This window comes from Furipterus horrens, unplaced genomic scaffold (assembly GCF_987537825.1).
Source record: "Furipterus horrens unplaced genomic scaffold, mFurHor1.1.pri manual_scaffold_3, whole genome shotgun sequence".
Lineage (NCBI taxonomy): Eukaryota > Metazoa > Chordata > Mammalia > Chiroptera > Furipteridae > Furipterus > Furipterus horrens.
In genome coordinates, this window is record NW_028327173.1 from 198,861,470 (window position 1) to 198,885,117 (window position 23,648).

Consider the following 23,648-nt stretch of genomic DNA (forward strand, 5'->3'; position numbering starts at 1 on the left):
GCACGATCTGTTGGATTTCTGGTGGCATCTCCCCCACCCAAGGCATAAGAACACTTTGTTAGACTGGGATTGACTTTCTTACACGGGGTTGAATACGCTTTGCTCTGGGAGTCTGCTGTTTCTTCCCACGGATGTCTCAGGAGGATGTTACCCTCCTGAGACAGACGCTCAGATTTGGGAGTTATTGACGTCGAGGACTCAGCAAGGATTGAGGCACATCAGTGAATTTTAGATGTGAGACTGAATAAAAGTCAGTTTCAACTTTCTTTACTAACCACATTGGGTGCATCCCAAGGTATTAGAGTTAAGCCTTCAACAAATGAGTTTTGGGGGACACAATTTTGTCTATAATAGTCTGCTACCTGTCAGGTAGTGGGTGTTCAACAGTGAATGAATGAATGAATGGATGGATTTTTGGCTAAATTTGTTAAATTAACAATTATACCAATATTTGTGAGTTATTAATAAATTTATTAATATTTCCATATTTCTTTTGGCCTGAAGACATGCTTAGGAAATAAAATTTTATGCTGTTGTTCCTGTTTATTCAGTCACTGATCATGTGCAGAGCCCCTGTCATCAGCAGCCAGCCCAAACATTGGTAGGGTCTTGGGCAAGGGTGAGAGAGTAGCCCACCATAGCGCCAATCTTTTAGGAAATGTAATCTTATCAACAAATCATTTTTAAAACGTGCACAGTTCTCCTGTGTGAGTGTACAGCCTTTGAGAATGTCTGGGAAGGCCAGGTGATTTTGACTTTATAATGTTGAAACTATCAAGTTCTGCGTGGAAAGTAGAAGCACAGAGAGGACCAGTCCCCAGCCTCTTCACCTCCAATGGGGTTTCTGTTCCGAGCCCTGAGGGGCCTTGCACACACATACACCCAAACATGCACTCTCCTTCCCCCAGATAAATGGGCCTAAAGGTGTCATAACCTTGGAAGGAGAGAACCATTGGAGAAGCCCACCCAGGCCTTGGGGGAAGGTTTGGGGCAGACATTCTGGAATCTGTCTACTTAGGGAATAACCAAGAAGGTGCTCTCCAGACATTCATGCCACCTTGGCCCTGAGTACCCCTTTCCCTGATGGTAGGATGTGGGTCACAGGTCTGAGAGTGGTACGTGGTCAGTTTCAGGCCCTTCAGGAACTCCCACCAGCTGTGAGATTATTCCCATGCTCTGATTTCCCTGAAGAGTGAGAGGCCCGGGAGGACAGAATGTTCTGAGAAAACGCCTGTGTCAGGGCTTTGCCACGCCACGGGTGGTTAAAGGAGGCAGCTGGGAGTTTACTTACACTGAGTCCTGACCCTTAAACACTCAACAGTTTCTGTACCCATGAGTCTCCAAATTGACCATCTCACCACTAGTGAGGATTCTTGTGTCTGGAAATACATGAACAGTGTTCAGGTAGAAGCAGACACCGCACAGGCCTGTGAACCCTTTGAGGGGGGCCCCTCCCCTGCAGCCAGCCTGGGCAGCAGCTCCGCCCCCTGTGCTCGGGTGAGGCGCACAGAGGCTCATGAATGACGCAGCCCTGTCAAACCCTGCACTGCTCCGGCAATGTTATTGTCACTCAGGGTCACTAAAAGCCACTTTTTCAAATTCTCTCTGCTGGTTTCCCAGGCTGTGCTTATAGTTTCAGGAAGAAAAAAAAATAAAAGCCATGCTTTTGTTCATCACATAGAATAATTTATAGGTAGGGACCAACTTACTTGCTAGAGAACAGCATGTGGTCTGTGCCTTTCCCAGCGGAAGGGACATTATGCTAAGCAGGGTGGCAGGCTTCAGTCTCTGGGTGGAAGGGGAGAGACCCTTCTAATTAATTACATGGTGGTCTTTACCAAAAACGGGTGTCTCACTTTGTCATCAAAGTTCTTGTTTAGTCAAAGCTGTATTTCTCTTATTTATATTTTATTTCTACATCTATTTCCACAGAGAATTTGAGACGGTTGGAAAAAATCAGTGTGTGTGTATGGGGAAGGGTGTGTTGGGGAGGGGTGTGTGTTTAGGAGGCTCTCAGGAATGGGACATTTGAAGAGAAAATTCTGACAGAGATGGGAGCTCACTTTTCTGGACAAAATTTTCTGCTCCAGTTCATCATTGCTTTCCTGTCCTGATATATAAACTTCTGTGGTACAGATGAAGGTGGTTTCTTTTGATCCTCATCTTCTCTCACATACCCTTTCTGTTCTAGTCCAACTTAAGTGGAGGCTTTTCATTGTCCTTAGAATAAGTCCAAGAGGTTTGTCAAAGCGGCGAGTCTTTGCTTGACCAGGCCCGTCGGAGTCCTTGGTCCTCCGCTCTCCCCGACTCTCCCAGGACGTCCCCAGACATCCTGGTCTTTCCTGGAAGGGGTCAGGCTCTTCTTCCCTTACACCTTCGCCCCTGTTCTTACTGAGGCCTGACTGTTGCGTTTGCCTTTCTCCTCCCACGCACTGCCCTCCCTTGTCCCGGCTCCCCCAGGGACAATTCCTCGTGCTCCGGGAATCCCTTCCCCATGACGCCGTCCATGGCCACCACACCCACACCCACGCCTACAGCCTCCCGACATCCTGTCCTACTCCGTTATGTCCTCCATGGCACGGCTCACAAGCTTATCATTTCTAGTCTCGAGTCTGGTTGTTATTTAATATTTTTCTCCGTCGGCTTTGTAACCATCACCTTCCGACAGTGGGGACTTGATGTGTCTTGTTCTCCTGGCCTCACACGGCCCTTGCACTGTATCAGGCACAGAGTAACCGTTCGGCAGTTGTTTGATGAATGAATGAATGTGAAGTTCTAGCTTTTGGGAGCGGTCTCATACACGTCACGTGGTTTCAAATGTCTGCCAGAATAGATGCCTGTTTAGCAAGGGTAGCATTCTAATCCGAAGGAATTCAATTATAAATATAAAATTTTTAGTGTCAGGGAACTGGTGAGAAATAGTTTTAGCAGCAATAGAGGTTCACTGAGAATCCCCATTGCATTAAATGTTGCCCACTTACATGTTGTTTTCTTTGGATTGTTTCTCAAGTGTTTTCAAAGTCCAGATCTGCCATTTTCAGGTAATATTTTAGGAGGTGATCTTTGTTATAGCCACTATGATACTCTCAAGACCTGGGAGCTGCATTTCAGTGAATTGCGATTTTAGCTAAGGAAGGAATAAGCAATTCAATTTGATCTCAAACATACCGTGCTCCCTTATCAATCTTAACATTTTAAATCTCCCTCTCAACTCAAAATTCACATTACTCTCTGGTATTTGTTTTTAATTTTATTTACAAGTGAAGATTAGGACTTTTCTGGCTAGCAATCAGGTAGCTGAGGCAAAGATGAAAAACCAGTCAAGACTGTCTTTTCATGTGACTAGTGTGTATGTGTGTGAGCATATGCATATGAGTGCATGTGTGTGCTTGTGTGTGTTAAGGGACCATCTTCAACTGTGTTGCCTCCCTCTGCTGGCAGCTATGTGCACGGGGACCTGGGTGGCATGGACTGAGTCATACTGTAGCTTGCTTTTCTTTTTAAAAAAGTTAGATCCTACTGATTTCTTTTCTGGTGTTTGTGGGGTGCAGGGCTTTTATTGGAAACAGAATAGTCCTAAGAAAGTACAACCAATTTCCATTTGCCATAAATTTTGAAAACTACAGTATCAATAAATGAAAGCAGTGCCCCTAAAAGGATCCGCTGGTATGTTTAAATGTCTCTGTGTTTGGGGAACATATTTCAAAATTCACTCAAATGAGAAAGGCCACCACTATAGGTTTTTTTAAAGGTAGTTTTTAAAAATCTATTTTGTTTTTTACTGTTTTCTTATAAATTATGTGTTATGTGATCTGTGTAGCTACACTGGGTATGATACTACTGATGCTTCTCATCTGGTGTTTCGTTTCACATTTTGAAATCACTTGATTTTATTTTAACCTGCATGTGATTATGTTTCAGGGAAGAGAAATGTCCCCCAGAGGAGAGGGTCAGGATTAGAAACAATCATTTTTATTCTGTTTTTTTGTCCCCTCTCATCCCCTAAATCCAGGAATAATCAACAGAACATAGTCTGACGCTTCAGCATGACAGGTGTTCTGAAGACATAAGAGGCACTATAAACCTATTTATTCAGTGAGGCAATGAGACAGCATTTACATTCAGAAACATCCCTATGGCTCCAAAACAGCCTAGAGCAATTAAATTTTCATATTTTAGATTCAAAACCATGTAACTCACCCAGAAATACACACTGTGTAATTTTATTCCATGTGCTGATCAATGTCATGGACTGAAATCTGTATTACTTCTCGGAAGCAGACACCTAACCTTCTGTTTCATTATACATATTCCATATATGGTGTTATATTTTGGTTGAAAATTTGACCACTTTTATATTTTGGGATACAGTTTGTATTTCTCTGAAATATTTTTTACTTGCAAACATTTTTAATCTTATTTTTAAATTTTTATTGAGTTAATTTGCATGACATTGGTTAATAAAATCACATAGATTTCACACATACAATTCCATAATACATCATCTGTGTTGGTATTGTGTGTTCACCATCCCAAGTCAAGTTTCCTTCCATGACCATTTATCTCGGCTTTACATTCTTCTACCTCCCCCAACCCACATTCTCTCTGGTTATCACCATATTGTTTTCTATGTATTGAGTCTTTTTTTTTTCTCTTAATCTCTTCAACTTTTTTACCAGACCCCAAACCCCCTCTCCACTGACAGCTATCATTCTGTTATCTGTATCAATGAGTCTGTTTCTGTTTTGTTTATTTGTTTATTTTTTTCATTAGATTCCACATATAAGTGTAATCATATGGTACTTGTCTTTATTTGACTGGTTTATTTAACTTAACATAATGCTCTCCAGCTCCATCCATGAAGTTGCGAAGGGAAAGATTTTCTCCATCATTTATAGCCAAGTAGTATTCCATTGTATGAAAGTATGACAACTTTTTTATCCACTCATATACTGATGGACTCTTGGGCTATTTCTAGGTCTTGGCTATAGTAAGTAACACAGCAGTGAACTTAGGGGTGCATATATTCATTTTAATTACTGCCTAAGCATATTTATAGCTCTTAGAGACACTGGCTTATTCTGTATTGATTCTAACTCTGGGGAGTGGTAAAGTGGTATACAGTTAAAGTACAGTTCAATGGCCACACTGAATCCATGTAAATATGTAAGTCATTGGTGTTATATGAGCAAAAACATAATAATTGTGGTAAATCATAAAGACTGACCTGAGTTCAGGTCATAACCATCACAGAACTGTCAGGCATCTAGTGGGATCCAACATACCTTTCAGCAAATAAAGTTCATAACAATGGGTCAGACGGACACATTTCAGCAGTTCTGTAGGTCAATAAGGGCACAGAATTTGAGGTGATTTTGTAAAACAAGAATAGTGTTGTCATAGTTGCTAGTATTTTCTGGTTGAATGCTCTACACAGTTTTCTAAGGTCATTGAGCTTCTTTGTGTTCAGGGACTATTCAAGCACGTCTCCATTTCCCCCTCAATCTTTCTGCATAGGTTAGAGTAGCTTAAGCCCCTTGAATTCTGTTCTGAAATAATGTCTTGATGATTCCTTATGGGAGTCTCAGACCGAAGATGTCAAAGAGTTTATATAGATGGCCTCTTCAAACAAAAGAACCATCTGAAGGTCATTTTTGACTTGTTCATTTATTCGACAAATGCTTTTTGAATGCCTGGCACATGCTGCTCCAGGCTCTGAGCAAAAGCAGGGCCATCTCTGGGTGTGTGGAAGCTATAGGGAGGCAGGACATATGTTAGGAGCAAGGCCGTTCAGCCCAGGCCCAAGTTCACATCCCATTGTTATCACTTAGTTGCTGAATGGCCTTGGAGTAGCTATTGAACTTGGAGCACCCATTCCTTCTTTGGGGTTAGTAACAGTATAAAACACATTGCTTAATTATGAGACAATGCATGTAAGGTTATCTCAAACTATAAATGCTAAACTGGAGGTGATCTTGAAACACCACGGTGAATAACTCAAGTGGGTGTTGGGATGTAGAGCTGAGGAGCTGAGAAGACAGTTTAAGATGGAGATTTAAGTGTATGATCCAGTTGCACAAGATGATAACTTAAGCATAAGATTTGGAGGTCATTTCCTACAGAAGGAAAATAAGACCAGTACCTGGACCCAAGTTTTACTGGACTCATAATGAATATGGAGAATTGAAGAGAGAAAGTCTATGGAATAGGAAATAGCAGAAGGAATAGGAAGAAAGCCAACACACTATGATGCCATAACATCCAAGGACAGATGATGTTTCAAGAAGGGCACACACAAGTCTCAATGCTGCTGTGACTCAATAATGAGGAAGACAGGCAAAGCCCTTTTGACCAGCAGCCTGGGGCTGACTGTTGACCTCAGTGAGAGATGTTTGTGGGAAAGCAGGGCAGGAACCCACGCTGACTATGACGGTGAGAGATGGTGGGAGTGAGATAACAGAGACACTGATGACTGAATATGCTTTTTAGGAATTTGGCTAAAAGCACAGAGAGAAATGTGACAACAGCTGGGATTGGTTTTGGGTGAAGGGGAATTTTTTTTATTTTGAAAATACTGTAAAATGTTTAAAAGTTAATCCAGTTAGAGAACAAGAGGCTTCACATGCAGGGAACAGAGAATTATGTTCTGGAGATGTGCTTAGGTCATAGTCTCCAAGGAAGGATTAATATGGCCAACCTTTGAAAAAAGGAAGTGGGTGAAGATGCAGGTAGACTCACAAGTTCATCAACAGAAGGACATGTGAGATCTTGTCAGATGGTCTCTAGTTACCTGCAGATTAAATTCAGCCTGTCTGCAGAGAGCGAGGGACAAGGTTTGGAGGTATGAGAATGAATATTGACACCAAATCTGAAGAGCATGGAGGAAGGAATTTTCTAGAGAAGTATGACAGGACTGCTAGATGGGGGAGGTCTCACATTAAGCTGATGATTTCTAATTTCATGTAGACTTAGTCTGTGCTGTTATATGACCTTCTCTGGTGGGAATTTTAAACTCAAGCAGGCAGAGGGGAGATCGGCTTGTGATGGGGTAAAAGATGTTAGCTTGGTGAGAAGAGGAAGCCAGGGAAACTTGTGTGTGAGCAGAATTTGTGAAATGACAGACTGCGAACTCTAAACTGAATAGGAGAGAAATGTGGTAGAGTGAGAAGACCACTGACTTTTTAGAATTCACTACTATGTAAACTAAAGTAAATCATGAGTTTTTCCCAGGTTCTTTCCTCATTTTTAAATGCAAGATAATAATGTCTTATTTTTCATAACTCTGTGAGTATTTCACAATATTAACCATAGCCTGTGTTCAATAGATATTTGAATATTTTGTTGCATCTGAAATCAAGTTGGAATTTGTATAGGGGTCTGGGATGAATCATGTGAGTATAGTTCTTACTTATATGTATTTTTTGAATTATCAAGAACTGTTTATACATTAATCTCAAATCTCTGTTCTATGCCAGCCTAGCTTGCCTCCCTAAAGAAAGGGAAGGGAAAAGGGAGACACAGGATGACTTACTCTTTCCTTCCCCACTCTAGGCAAATGCTGGAAGATTGCACTTGGGTGCATGACAGCATGGGGCACAGCATAGAAAGGACACTCGCATTCAGAAGGACCCCTGAGTGTATGAATTGTGGGGTGGAAATGGAAGAAGAAAGCTTTCAGTCTTTCTAGAGTTTAGTGCTCTTATTGGATTGTCTGGACACTGTCTTTTGTAGAGAAAAAGCAGATCTAGCAAGACTTTCTCTCAATTTACTGGTTCGCAGAATACTGATGCGATTTTCTACAGATATTTTCCCCTTGGAATTCGAGGAACTCATGATACCTCTGCCATCTCATCCCAAGAGGTTAGTACATGTAAGGTGGCCATGTGCTGGGTGAACAGTTTCACCTGCCACAGTTTTCCCACAGTGGCTGCACATAAAAAACTTTCAAGCTATAGAACGTAGTGACAGAAAATGTAAAACATTTTGCAGTTGAAGTAGGCAAGGAGACTTTGTTGTCTGTCTTTCTTGCTACCACCCTGTAAGGACCCTTCAAGACTTTTAGACACTCCTAATCTTTAGCGTCTTGTTGCTGCTTATCACCTGGACAGCCACGTGGTTTCCCACTCCTGTAAAGCCATGCAGTGGTGTGCTGAGTGTGGATAATGCATCCCTGGCCAATTATTCTTCACCTGTACACAGATCCGGCATAGAGGTGTTCCGCATTTCAGTGCTGTGCTACTGCTAACTTTATTGATTTAAGCAGTGGGAAGGGGTCTTCATTTTGGCAGAGAAGTAGGTGTTGATTTTAATACCATTGTAATTAACACCATTTATAACATCATATTTGAAGCTAGTATTTTTTAACAATGAATCTATAATGCCATTCTTTACCCAAACCAACTATATGGCTTCAGGCAGATTACTCTATTTCTGTAGACTTCTTTCAAGGTTGGTATACATATTTCTTATGGGTTATGAGATGAAATGAAATGAAACATTAAAACGATTTGGGAATTAAACAGAGCTTTATGCGGAGAATTACATGATCTCACATGAATCTCTTTCAATACCAAGGGCCATGCCATAGTTATCTTTCTAGTAACTAGCTCCATGCTTGACAGGAAGTGTGCATTCCCCAAGTATTTGTTGGACTTTGCTGGTACTGGTCAGACCATATTTTGAGTCTTCTTTTCCTTTCTGGGTAACACATACCAAGAAGTATATTACCAGTGAAGGCAATAGCATTGTTAAAAGTCTGGAAGATACAATAGAATGATAGAAAAAGGACATTTACACAGGAATGGAGAGAATCTCAAGAGACACATATGTATCTCCACTTATTTGCAGGGTTCATGGTTGGAAACGTGTATGTGTATCTTCATGAAATGAACTATGATCACAATAGTGAATGAAAGAGGATAGCAAAATTTTGTGGATTCAAACCAACTTATCTCTACAAAATTAGAGACAAAAGCTCCTTGGAGCAGGTGGCTTATGTTACCTTTTATTTTTATTTTTGTTATTGAGGTAAAATTGGTATATAACATTTTATAACTTTCAGGGTTCTAGCATGTAATTCGACATCTGTATGAACTACAAAATGATCATTTTATTTGCTCCCCTCAAAACCAACACTGTTTTCTTCCAGGAATTATCAATGCCATCTGTAGCTATGAATTTTTTGCTTGTTTGTTTTAGATTTTACATATGAGTAAAACATGTGGTATTTGTCTTTTTGACTTACTTACATAACATAATACTCTCAAGGTCCATCCATGTTTTCAAAAATGGCAAGGTTTCATTCTTTTTGTGGCTGAGTATATTCCATTGTTGTTATTATTGTTTTTTAAGCTGATAGCAAGAATGATTACCACATAATTAGTCTATGTTTCCTGCATGTTGGTAATATTCTAAATGATTTCTAGCCCTACAAGCACCACAAAAGATTAATACTGTCATTTTCTCCATTTTACATGTGTGTAAACTGGAGCATAGAGAGGTGAAACGAGGTGCCCGGTCAGCATAGCCGATAAATGGAAAAGCTGTTTAGGTCAACTGTTCGCAGAACCTGCTCTTGTTCATTATACCGTCTCTAGCTCTCTTAAATTATAGTTTATTGTGTTCATTTAATCACTGCTTGGCACTCTAGTTACTTTACATAGAGTATGTCTAGTTTTTCCAATATTTTCATCTCTTGAGATGAAAAAGTGGGATTCAGAAAGGTTCAATCTAGGGCCTGTTGTCATGTGATAAATGAATGGCTGAGCTGTGATCAAAGTTAAATTCTGACTCCCAAACCTTCTGTACACACCTCTCACATGTTGTTTGATCCAGAAGAGAGGAAGACCAGTTGTCTCGATGCTCTGAAGGCAATTCCTGACAGTGAGTGCCTGAGTAAGAGAGCCTTACAGTGGCTGATCACCAGGCCCAAATGGGGACATTTGACAAAATGTATGTGCCCAGACTCTTTCGAAGACTTATCAAACCAGAATCTGCAGGATGGAATCCAGAAATCTTCATTTTTAGTCATCTTTCCCTAGTGTTTTGGAAGACTCTCAGGGTTGGGGAATCACTGGATCAAATGGTGGGAAAAAATCTCTCCCAGATATGAGAGTCTAAGAAATTAGCTCTTTTCATTGCCTAAAATATTAGTTGCTCAGTATCTTGCATGTTTGAGTAAAGAAATGTGAATGTATGAATAAATGAACTTTAAGGAACTCTTTGAAATAGTTTTAAAATAATATAGATATGAACTGTAGAGGGTCCATTCTTTATGCATCATGTACTTTTTTTCTTTTCTTTAATTATATTAGTGCTGTCTCAATAAAATTCTTCTCTATTAGTTTTTATTCAGCACTGGGTTTATTGAACACCCTGAAGGCCTAGTCTGTAGTTTAGATTATGCAGGTTTCAATGCACCCGAGGGATGGTCAATGGGAGCTCCCTAGTGGATTGAGGTAGTTGGAGGAACCTGTGGCAATAATGAATGTGTCTTCCAAGTTTATGCATTTGAGTTGTAACATTGGTTGCCTGTTCTAAACTTATCTGCATTATTTGAATCAACTGCATGGGGAATCTTGGGAGAACATCTCTTCAGATGTGTTAGAGAGTTTTATGCTTACCAGGAGAATAGCTTTTTTCTCTCTCCAATTTTAATGCTTTCAATTCTAGATGGACTGGAGCCAGGAAATTGTCAAGTGTTTAAATAAAGTGTTTCCTTTCTTCCCTTCCCCTTTTCCCTCCTCTCTGTCCTTTCTCTCTCTTTGTTTTAGCAAAGAAAAATATTTGCCTAATGAGAAACTTTAAGAGGCTTGGTTGAGGTTTTAATGAATGAAATGGAAAAATGATTTCAAATTAGGGGTGGCTATTGTTATATTTTTCCCCAAATTCCTCTGCTAATCCCCACATTTTAACCAACTAACTACAGAACTCTCCTGATTGTAGTATGCACAGTATTTATAACCTATCTTCAGGAATGTGGAAATGTGCACAAGATCTAAAATTGCTTTACTGTTTCCAGATTGTAGCAAAGAGATTTGTAGAGTAGTGAGGCCTATAGACTTTGTGCCTGTGTGTGTTTCTGATTTTAAGCACAAATTGCCTAACTCTAGGAGCTCTAAGTCCAGTGTAACCTAGGAATCTTCTTGGTGAATCCCTCTTGATGTGATACTTCACATTTGTATTGTTACCAGAGCAAATTGGGGTTAAGCTGCCCACCAACACAAAAAGGCAAACTCTAGAGGTAGAGGCTAGTGAGAAAATAGAGAAGTTTTTATTCTGATGCAGAATGATCTGGGACAATGGGGGACTCCCCATGTCAACGTTCACCTCCTTCACAAAACCCAAACAAAAGCCAGCCATCCCCAGCAAGACCAAAACAAAAAGCAGTCCCCAGAATTCCTGCTCCATTTAAAGTACTGTCCTTTGAAGCCTGAGGCAGCTGCTAAGCATTCATGGAGGTCGCTTATCTTGGTCCCAGCTGCTGTCCAGCTTCAGGCTCCCTCCTGGAGATGGTGTGTGGAGCCGGTGGTGACATTGGCCATGTGGCTTCTAGGGCCACGATGTCCCATGTTCCCATGCTGGGGAGCACACGAATACACCAGGGAACGCTCCAGCAGGCCAGCAAGAGAGAGAGAGAGACTTTCTCCTGCGATCATGGGCCCCTAGAGAGGACAGGCCAGTACTCGGTCCAAGTGCAGATCCTGAGCAGCAGCTACAAGCAACAGTGGGACCTCTTTGTTCCAATGGGTTTGTATTAATTTGGGGTTTGAAACAGACCAAGTGCTTCCTCAGAATGACCAATTAACTTCCTAAACTTTCTCATTTTGGGGGTGGGTTCACCTCCCAACCTGTTCCTTAACTTGCCTAGGCTAGACTGACAGGCCTCTTGGGTCCAGTACTTCCCCTTCTTCCATCCTGATCTCTATGGCACATGTGCCTTCCTTCCCCTGGCTCCACCCCTAATCAGGTCCCAGAAATGGGTAGGAGGGCTTTTCTTCCTATCCAGTTACCTTGCTGGCCTTGCACTTGCTAGCTTTCCTCCTGCCCCCATCTTGCCCAGGGGTGGGGGAGACTACTGTGGAGCTTAGTTGACTCTATGGCCCCCCCCCACCCTAGTTTCCACATACAGCAAGCTGCCCATACACAGCGCCCACCGACAAAGTAAAGGGTCCCTGTAAACCCCACCCCACTCCCCAAACCCTGCCCCGACTCTCAGGCAGAGCCCAGGACAGTTTCTGAACCAGAGCCAAGGACAACCCCTCAGGCAGAGCCGAGGACTGCACCTTGCAACATGGGCAGGGATCTGCAGTTGGGACTAGAACACTGTGGACCGGGGACAGACACATTGTTCACAAGGCAGGAGCTCAGCTACCTGGGCAAAGCGGCCAGCCCGTGGGAGTGTTGTGAAACGCGCTATCCTTGCCACGCTGCGGCGCTTTGCAGGGGTACTATTGGGCTGCGTGCCACGCCCCCAGTTCACACACAGCGGTCCGGCCAACCTGTCTACAGCCCGTCTATCGGTATCAATATCACTTCCTGCACTGTGCCGTCCTGTCTCAATCCAGCCATGCTGAAACCATTAGGATTTTATTAGGTTTGTCCTAGTGTCACTATATTATGCAATCTACAATGCTTATTGACAGTTCTTATTTTCTGAACTATGATTTTATAGTCTGAGTTTATTAAGTGCTCATGGATTAGAGGATCCTGAAATTAACTTAAAAAAAAAACCAAAAACCTTCTTAGGCAGCACTAGGAAAGAAATACTTTGCAGAAAGCTTTTCCATGATTTGTGTGCCTTGAGTCTCAGTTCCGATGAAAATAATAAAGTAAAGTAGCCTGGACGAACTTCTGCTTTTACCGTCATCTTTAACAGACTGCCAGGGCGAGGGCTTGCTGTCTCCGAAGTGCATTGCCTGCATGCTGATTTACACCCATGCTTTTGAAACTGTGTTTTCAGCTTTTCAAAAAAAAAAAAAAAAAAAAAATCTATTTTTACCCAGCACCTTTCATGAAGCTGTTCTTCATTATCTCCTGTTTCCTTGAGGGGAAACTCAGTCAATGCAGCATTCAAACAAATAGGAAAGAAAAGAAGAAGAAGAAAAAAAAAAAAGAAAAACTGTTGCTGTCCGTATTTTAAATTCATCTTTATTCATCTCTTTATTTCCAGCAGTAGATACTTAACAGTGAAATGGTTAATGACATTGAAACATGAGCTTGTCTATAATATGAAAAAAGGACTGCCTCTAGAGAGGAGCAAAGTTGGGGCAAAGTCAAAGTTTCGTTCCTTTTCTCAGCTGATCTGCGATTTGCTTCTTGATCCACACTATAAGCAGCTTGGATCCATGTGCAAAACTTTTTGAAACTTCCCTGGCTTGCCCGTTCTTACCCTTCAGACCATCACTTAGACAATCCTCCTTCGGTGTTCTTCCTGATACTCCATGGGCTAGGGCAGAGCTTTATGCACAGTACCGTAATTTCCTGATGCCCCAAGGTCAGTGTGCCTTACACAGTACCGTAATTCCCTGTGTCCTCAGTTTTCTCCCCTCACTAAACTTTAAGCCTCACGAAGCCAAAAACCACATCAGCTCTGTGAAAGACTGTATCCGCATTCCAGTGCCCAATAAATATTGATTGAAAAAATGAATGAAACACATACTGCATTTTCAGAGTCCAAAGCAAGGAGCATTTTTGGGTTATGTTTACTAAGAACATGCCTTCAACTTGCTCTGTAAAATCAGAGTAAAATGATAACCTTCTAAAGTACTTAGAAAATGGTGCAGGTGAATGGTTCTCAACTTGGTAAGGTTTTGCTATGCTAGGGGACATATACATGGCACTGTCTGGAGACATGTTTGGGTGCTCATGGTAACCCCACAACAAAAGACTTAGTCAGGTTCAAAATATCAGTGGTTCTGAGGTTGAGAAGCCCTGGGGTAAGTGAAGAGGCACAGATGTTAGCAGGTCAAATGTGATTTTATTTTTCTCTACATTTTGGAGTTTGCCTCTTTGGTTAGTACTGATAATAACATGTACACAGAGAATGACTGTTTATTATATTATGTTTTTGCCATGTGTAAGGTACCATAGACGCTTTTCACAACATTATCCAACTTAATCCTCTCAAGAGCGCCGTGAGTTAGGAATTACTATTATCCTCATTTCTCATATGAGGAGATTGAGCCTTAAAAGGTTAATTTACCCAGAGTCCCAGAGCTGCTGAGGGTCAGAGGTGGAATGAGATCTCAGCGCCCAGCCTTTTGACTGTTACTTTGTTCTGCTGTCTCCATAAATACAGTCTCCAGCTTGAGGTCGAAAAGGATTTCTGCTTTCAGTATTCAGTAGGAATTGTTGCTGAACGTAGAGGAAATTATAGTGTCCTGAAATTCAGAAATGTTTTTTTTTTCCTCTGTGTTTGTAATTTTACAGTTGTGCTACTTTGAACAGAGCTACACTGTATTGGCTGACATAATATGTAGGCTGCTGTTGATCAAAGGACGAGAGCAAATCTACTGTGTGCTGTGATTCTGTGGGACCCCCAAGAAGCTCAGAGAAAAGCCTTTGAGTTTGTTTTCACTCCTAATTGCATTTGTTATAGGTGATCAACACATTATGATCTAGATGGGACTTTTCTCCTTGGAAGGTGGAGAAACAGTAACAGTGTCCCCCTTGTAACCCCTTGAGGATCCCTCTTCAGGTACCCTTCCTCTTAGGTAATTAAAGAAGCAGCACTTATAATAAAATACACCTGCAAGGGAGTGAGGTCTGGGGCAGAAGGACCTATTCCTCCATTTCCTCCAGAGGACACAACTCAGGCAAATGGAAAATTTACAGTCTGGGTACCTAGTGGGAGTCTCCAGGTCCACCCCTGAGCACTTTGTTAACTCCCAGTGATTTTGTTTTGAGGATCTTAGCGGAGGAGCTTTCCAAGTAAATTATGTCATCCTCATGTATGGGGTTACTATTTTCAGGCCCTAAACAGTTGACATTTAAACACAATTAAGCATCTATTTGTACACAGGAACTTACTAAGGAACCCCAATGCAGCTGTTTTGCCCCTTCAGAAAGTTTATGAACTGTGTGTTCACATCCTACTTTGAAGATTCTTGTGGAACACTAAAAAATATACTAGATCATATTCCTCTCATCACCATACCTTACCTCTTTTGAAGAGTAAATGTTAACAGCACCAAACAGTTTCATGTTCTTAAATAAATCATGCTTTAGAAAATTGGACTCCTGATTACCAGTGACTTCTTCCAGATGATATTTCTTATCCACTCATAAAATGTCATTTGCATGTAAAATTTAATTTAAGACTATCTGTTGGAGACAGAAACGGTGAGCATGCCTTATGCCTTTAGTTTTCTCTAAATAGTCATTTGACATGCTCTTACCTTTGTTTTACATGTAGCAATTTAAAACATTTGAATGGTTAAATAAGATGGCACTCTTTGCGGCAGTGCTTGTCAAGTTTTATTGTGCCCGCACAAGGCTCTCACTATCATGTAGGTTCTGTGTTTCCAGTAACTTCTGAGGTCAAGTCCATGCTTCTGGACCAAGGATCACACTTGATTAACAAGCTATTAGGGACCATTTAGATGGTTTAAAACCTTGAAACCTGAGCTAAGGATGACACCAAGCTTATGCATTAAACTCATTTTTCCTATACTACTTTTAGTTGTACTATACATTATTCTTTAAGAAGAGAGGGATTTTGCTAGCATAGATTGGTTCCCATTCAGTGCCACATCATATATTTATAAGTTTAACAAATTTAGTAATTTTGTTTATTTTTTTCAAAGTATCATAGCCACCTCTTTGCCTGGAAAAATAATACCACTCTAACTTTTTTTAAAAAGGTTTCTGAAAAGTAAATAATGACTTATCATTTCTGGTAATCAAAGGCATTTTTAGATCGTTCACAATTTTTTTTTAATGGCAGAAAAACTTTATAATATCCTTGACATTTAAAACACTAACAATTTTTTGTTTCCTTTTTAAATTATATTTCAAAAGAAAGCCAAAGGAACAACTTCAAATAGTTCCTCCATGCTTTTTGATATAAAATGTGTTACTCTCTGGGTATTGGTGAGATTTAAGAGACTCATAGCTTTCCGTATCCTGTCATGTTAGCTTATTTTGTAGGAAAATCAAATCTGGCACCTTTCAATTAACTTCTTTACCTTCTAATCTGAAAACAGTTGGAACAAGTTCTGGACCATGAAGGCGTGAGTACTATGTGTAGGTTACTTTTACTTCCATAACTGTGTCTTCTATCATTTCCAAGTTCACTGAAAGTCCTCCTTTAAAAGCAGGAAAAACTCACAGATGGAGAACGGTTGTGTTGTTGAAAAATAATGTATTCCCAATCATGAGTTTTGAAACACCCAGAAGGATCACAGTGGCATGATTCATCTATACCTAGAGGTCCCGAAGGAGGGGATAAGTGAAAATGTGTCATGGAATGGACTTGGTCATTCTCCTTAGTAACCCAGATGTAAGCTCTTTTAGAGGAAGACAGAAGATGAGAAGAGGCAGAAAATGGGGAAGAAAAGTTTTCTCTCTGCCTTCACACAAGCTTCTGTGCCTCAAGTTTACATCACTTCATCAAGGTGTCAGATCAAAAGGCTGCATCTATTTAAATGACTATGTCAGTTGCCATTTTGCATTTGTTTGTTTATAACTTGAAATGGTTTCACATTTTTTCCTAAAATTCTATTAGTTCCTCATTCACTTGTTTAATCTTGAAACAAGACTTTAACCAGTTGGATCTTTAGGTGATCGCATTATTCGAATCAGAGGATTCATCTATGTGCTTATTTGCATATGCAAATAGGTATTGAAGAGACGGAACTGTTTGGGATTGTAAAATTCACAATATAATAGTTGACAATGAGAGGTAACAGTATGGTTTTGTTTTGAAGATAATTGAGCCATTTTCATTTCTTGAATACCCTTTCAACTAAATTACTGTTATTAAAATATCACTCAATGCCAATCACCTGCCCCTAGTCATTTAGTCTCAATCACATCTTTTTTTTCTTTTAATAGATATATATTTTAGATTTTATTTATTTGTTTTTAGAGCGAGGAGGAGGGAGAGAAACATCAATGTGTGGTTGCCTCTCGTGCGCCCTCAACTGGGGACCTGGCCTGCAACCCAGGCATGTGACCTGACTGGGCATCGAACCGGCGACACTCCAATCACATCATTCTTGAAAATAATACATTCAGGTCAATACTTCTTTCATTAATATCCTTAACTGACTCTTTTCTCTCTGCTTTCCTACACAGATTGCAGACTGAGCTTAACCAGGAAGTTCACGGACTGACCGACGCTGCTCTGAGGTACAACGGAAGACGGGTGTTCTGCCTGCCCATCAGGGCCCCTGTTGACCGCTGATAACTTGGCTTCATTCCTTGCTTCTGTAGAAAATTCTCTCTGTTGAATTTATTTTCTTATTTTTTGTATTTTGCACATGGAGGACAGTAGCAAGGAGATCAACACAGGCTGACAAGACCAGAGACTGCAGGAATATTCTTTTACCGTGGACATTTGGGACTTTTCCTCTACTTGGATTTCTGGACTTTGACAGAACTCCACCCAGTCATTTTGGTTTTGCTTCCTTTTTTTTTTTTTTCTTTTTCTTTTTCGTTTCCCCACCATATTGTATTCTATTTCTGTACTTCAGAAATGGGCCTACAGACCACACAGTGGCCCGGCCATGGGGCTTTTTTCCTAAAATCCTGGCTTCTCATTTCTCTGGGGCTGTCCTCACAAGTGTCAAAACTCTTGGCGTGCCCCAGTGTGTGCCGCTGTGACAGGAACTTTGTCTACTGTAACGAGCGAAGCTTGACCTCAGTGCCTCTTGGGATCCCGGAGGGCGTAACCGTACTCTACCTCCACAACAACCAAATCAATAACGCTGGATTTCCTGCAGAGCTGCACAATGTGCGGTCGGTGCACACGGTCTACCTTTACGGCAACCAACTGGATGAATTCCCCATGAACCTTCCCAAGAACGTCCGCGTTCTCCATTTGCAGGAAAACAACATTCAGACCATTTCACGAGCAGCTCTCGCCCAGCTCCTGAAGCTCGAAGAGCTACACCTCGATGACAACTCTATATCCACAGTGGGGGTGGAAGACGGGGCCTTCCGGGAGGCTATCAGCCTCAAATTGTTGTTTCTGTCCAAGAATCATCTGAGCAGTGTACCCGTTGGGCTTCCTGTGGACTTGCAAGAGCTGAGAGTGGATGAAAATCGGATCGCTGTCATATCCGACATGGCCTTTCAGAACCTCACGAGCTTGGAGCGTCTGATTGTGGACGGGAACCTCCTGACCAACAGAGGCATCGCCGAGGGCACCTTCAGCCATCTCACCAAGCTCAAGGAGTTTTCAATCGTAAGGAATTCTCTCTCCCACCCCCCCTCTGATCTCCCAGGTACGCATCTGCTCCGGCTGTATCTGCAGGACAACCAGATAAACCACATCCCTTTGACAGCCTTCTCCAACCTCCGGAAGCTGGAGCGGCTGGATATATCCAACAACCAGCTGCGCGTGTTGACTCAAGGGGTCTTTGATAACCTCTCCAACCTGAAGCAGCTCACTGCTCGGAATAACCCTTGGTTTTGCGACTGCAGTATTAGATGGGTCACAGAATGGCTCAAGTACATCCCTTCATCTCTCAATGTGCGAGGTTTCATGTGCCAAGGTCCTGAGCAAGTCCGGGGGATGGCCGTCAGGGAGTTGAATATGAATCTCCTGTCGTGTCCCACTGTGACGCCCCGCCTGCCTGTCCTCACCTCAGCCCCAAGTACAGCTCCTCCAACAACTCAGCCGCCCACACTCTCTGTCTTAACCCCTAGCAAAAGCTATACGCCTCCGACTCCTACCGCCTCCAAACTTCCCACTGTCCCCGATTGGGATGGCAGAGAAAGAGCGACCCCACCTATTTCTGAACGGATCCAGCTCTCTGTCCATTTTGTGAACGACACTTCCATTCAAGTGAGCTGGCTGTCTCTCTTTACTGTGATGGCATACAAACTCACATGGGTGAAGATGGGCCACAGTTTAGTCGGTGGCATTGTTCAGGAACGCATAGTCAGTGGGGAAAAGCAACACTTGAGCCTGGTTAACTTGGAGCCCAGATCCACCTACCGGATTTGCTTGGTGCCACTGGATGCTTTTAACTACCGAGCTATAGAAGACACCATTTGTTCGGAGGCCACCACCCATGCCTCCTATTTGAACAATGGCAGCAACACTGCTTCCAGCCACGAGCAAACGACCTCCCACAGCATGGGTTCCCCTTTTCTGCTGGCGGGCCTGATCGGGGGTGCAGTGATATTTGTGCTCGTGGTCTTGCTCAGCGTCTTTTGCTGGCACATGCACAAAAAGGGGCGCTACACCTCCCAGAAGTGGAAATACAACCGAGGCCGGCGGAAAGATGACTACTGTGAGGCGGGCACTAAGAAGGACAACTCCATCCTGGAGATGACAGAAACCAGCTTTCAGATCGTCTCCTTAAATAACGATCAGCTCCTTAAAGGAGATTTCAGACTGCAGCCCATTTACACCCCGAATGGGGGCATTAATTACACAGACTGCCACATCCCCAACAACATGCGATACTGCAACAGCAGTGTGCCAGATCTGGAGCACTGCCATACGTGACGGCCAAGGTCCAGCATTACGCAGGCCGACAGTGAAACTCCCAAGAACACACACGTGTGTGCACATAAAGACACGCAAATTACATTTGATAAATGTTACCCAGATGCATTTGTGCATTTGAATACTCTGTAATTTATACGGTGTACTATATAATGGGATTTTAAAAAAGTGCTATCTTTTCTATTTCAAGTTAATTACAAACAGTTTTGTAACTCTTTGCTTTTTAAATCTTAAAAAAAAAAAATAGTTGCTGAAGTACTGTACAGGGTTGTACAAAGAGAACCCAACGCCAAGGCAAAAGAACGAGTGATTCTTCCTTATGATGCACATTAACCACTTTGCTGTTGAAACTGTCAAAATGAGTTCTTTTCCTAGAGCTGGTTGTCAGATGAAAGGGCAGATGAAAATGGATTCATCAGGGTAGTCTAAATAAGAGGGGTCAAACAAAGAATGACCCAGATATCTTCATGCTATTTCTATACTTCCTGGTCTGGAAGAAAAGTTTTTAAAAATTACTGAATATAAGAATAGAGGTAGTTACCCTGATTTGACCCAAAACAGGAAACGGAGAAAGCATCACGAGGAAGTCAGTTCCTATGAGATAAGTTAACTCAACCTGGTAGATCCGAAAATATGGGATGAGTATTGAAAAGACCCTTAAATCTGGGGGCTGGCGTTCTTACTCGTAACTTAAAAATCACTCCTCATGCTCCCCTGGTCCTTCGTGATAGCAGAGTTAGAGCCCTGAGTCTGATTTTAGTCATCTTCAGGGACAGGTAAGCTGTCCCGGCAAGAAAATTCCCTTTAAAAGTGATACTATTCAAAATTATATGTCAGGTTGAATCACATTCAACAGAGATATATTCTAGAATACTTTTTTAGAAGATGCTAATAAAATAATGGGAAGATTATATTGAATGGAATTATTTTTGATAATGAGAATTATTTGTTTGGGTAGATTCACTGCAGCTATGTCAACATGATATTTAGACCAACAAGGGATCAATGTTTGAAATACACTAAAACAACCTGTCAGTGACGCCATTTAGACAAAAGCAAGTGATCAGTAGTTCTGCTATATGGTGTCAACTGCCTTTCTTAGTATCATGTTGAAATAGCTTGAATTAACACTTTTACCCCCTCACAAAGTCTTGTCTTCCAACCACCTCACATATATTTTCCTAATTAGCTGTTTATGCTGTTTGATTTTCTCCCTTTCCTCCCTGCTCAAATTGGAAAGAATGTTGTGGATGCCAGTTTTGGTTGCACAAAGTGTTCATATATACTTATACAATTAAAAATGTACACTAATTGTCACTGCTAAAATTCTGTAAGGACACATCACATCTGGCCAAAATAATGTATTTTTTAAAGCATTATCAAGTTTCCCCCTTGGACTGACATTGATCCTGTCCGATCTTTAAAAATTTATTTATTCCATTTCAATCTTGGATATTTCTCTTCTTTGGGAACTACGGAAGGATAATCAATCTTCTATTAACAAGATAACAAATGAAAAATGAACAAGTCAGAGAGACTTGTTCTCTTAATCTAGGCAAAGCTGGGCACAGAGCAGAGGGCATGGAAAAAAGAAGGATCCTTGTGCTTCACTCCAGAAAGCATATACAACGGACTCCTTTCCTTCCCTTAGATGTAGAAGGGCTATAGATCACAGATGTGTTCTAAAAATACACCCTTGGGAAATTCTTTTCAAAATCAAATTTAGGCATTTCACTCGGTTTTGCATATTTCCTCCACCGCTGCCCATTGTTTTGGGTTTCCATAAAGTCAATGTCACAATCACTTTGTGCGTGTGCTCTCTCTCTCTCTCTCAATTTAAAAAAAATAGAACTGTGATGTGTCTTATTGTAAAAGTTTAGGTATAAAATGCTATGCAAGTTTTTCTTTATAGTAAGAGCTTTATTTTCTTTAATAATACAGATCCACCTTATATGTTTTAATCTCCCTTGTCCCTCAGAATAAGCAGAAAATATTACTGAAGATAAAATATTGTAGACACAAGAAAAGAAATATTGTGGTTAGTTGAACCAAAAATAGCTATGAATTAATTTGAATTAATTTTACAGTGATTTTGGTTTCCATTTTAGTTGATTAGCTAATGAGTTTTGGCTGTTGCCTTTTTAGAGCTAGGTCCATGCAGTGAAGGAATAAGACAATCTAGGAAGGTGATCGGTGAAGCAGTAAGCCATCTACAATTCAGGACAATGACATGGAGTTTTGTGTAATTATCTGGATAATTCCCTTCCACTTCCCTCTTTCCCTTGGCTGTGTAGATAAAACTATGTGTTAAAATGATGGTACTTTGATTTTGAGGGTTTTTTCTTTTATCTACAAAATAATCATTCTTATTTATTTGTGTTGTATGTATAACCCTTAGTGGGATATTTGGCTGCTGAAATCATTTGCTCTGGGCCAAGAAGACCAAGGCTAGAGAAGTGTCTTTACTGTCTTATGGGATTCACAGGATTATTTGGGGCTTAAGTGGTACATTGGGGATCTAGTGTTGTGAAGTGGTTAGGATGATCTGAAAAGGTTGCTTCGCTGGAAGGTGTTCCTGAAGAGGTAGAATGTGATAACATGCTTCACTTTCATCTTGTGCTTAACATGGCAAAGATGGCCAAAATGAAATTCAGCCCCCTGTTTGTAATAACACACCTGAGGCTCTCACCTATGCCAGCATACAAAACACATCATTAGATCTGTAATGTCTCATGTGTGTGAGGAAAACCGCTAAACAACCATCAGGGGTGGATTATGCTTTGAATGACATTTTTAGTCATGAGAATGTCTTGTGTTGATCCATCTGCCCTATATTTGCCCCTCTCTTGCTGGCATTTTATGTATTTTCAGGTGTTTAGTCAAGTGTCAAGAGTGAACAAAGACATGCCCATTGGCTTATAAAGAGCTTGATGCTGACTGACCAAGTGAGATGATTTCAGATCGTAGGCCACAACTATGCAGAGGAAATTCTAAAGGAAAAGGCATAGTCATGATCATAGAGAGTATAGTGATCATTACTCATGCCCAGGTTGTCATTTATACCTGCTCGTGTAGGGTGAGTGTTTGATCTTGGAGAGATCCTGGGCTTTCCTGAAAACTGTGAGACGCATCAGTGGCTCATCACATGAGACAGTCACAGGCAGGGACAGGACTGTGTTCCCATGGGTATTTTTCTTGTGTAACAAGTGGAAAACATTCTATCCTGTGAGAAATTATGCAATTTCTAATTATCTGGATATTGGATGAAAATATATGAGATACTTTTTTTCCTGTGGTTAAAAAACAAGTGTAATGTGACCAGTCTGGTAAGTTAATGAACTAATAAGTATTATGGCTCCATTTTCTGCAAGCGCAGATCACGACGGTCTTAGACATTTCACAGGAGTCAGGACTGCCTTCCCCACTGAGGAGGACACACTCTTCACGTGACCAGAGCCACCATTCCCAGCACAGGCAGTTCTGTTGCAGTCCGCAGGAGCAGGTGTGGCACTCAGCCCGCAAAGCTCAGCGGCAGAGCCCGTTGCAAGTTTTGGTAGTGAAGTGGTTGGTATCCATTGACTTATTTCTTTGTAACATTTTTCTCTAATCTGTAAAAAGCAGACATTAAGTTTCACTTTAGAAGGTGAGAATAATTAGAATTGCATTTTTGCTCATGACTTTTCTTTTCAGCTGCAAGGGAGAGCAAAGCAGGAAAGAGTGCCCCACTGAGAAAAAGGTACACACACAAAACAAACAGAAGGTCCTTCCCAGTTCTTAGTCTTGTCAATCCTTTGCAGGATGCTCTTACTTTTAAGTCAAAATACTAATATAGAAAGTTGCTATTTAATTCCTTCGCTGGTTTCTTCAGCAGGTTGAAAGACGATGCTGGCATGGGGGATGCTTGTCACTGATTATAGGGGGAAAGTTTCATACACGTATGATACTGTTGTTATAACACACAAATCTG

The 23,648-nt window shown here is 41.3% G+C and overlaps 1 protein-coding gene and 1 long non-coding RNA gene across 2 annotated transcripts in view; both read left to right on the plus strand.

Annotated features, from left to right (window-relative positions):
• Nucleotides 1–17,628, plus strand: part of LOC150017135 (uncharacterized) — an 87,093-nt gene extending 69,465 nt beyond the window's left edge. The window contains exon 2 of the long non-coding RNA XR_016509873.1: nt 17,299–17,628. This is a non-coding gene — a long non-coding RNA (uncharacterized LOC150017135). The remainder of the gene's footprint in view (nt 1–17,298) is intronic.
• A 21-nt stretch (nt 17,629–17,649) lies between these two features.
• Nucleotides 17,650–22,964, plus strand: FLRT2 (fibronectin leucine rich transmembrane protein 2). Its single transcript, XM_090271270.1, has one exon. The coding sequence runs from the start codon at nt 17,699–17,701 to the stop codon at nt 19,679–19,681; it is 1,983 nt and encodes a 660-aa protein (XP_090127396.1). The 5' UTR covers nt 17,650–17,698; the 3' UTR covers nt 19,682–22,964.
• The last annotated feature ends 684 nt before the right edge of the window (nt 22,965–23,648 follow it).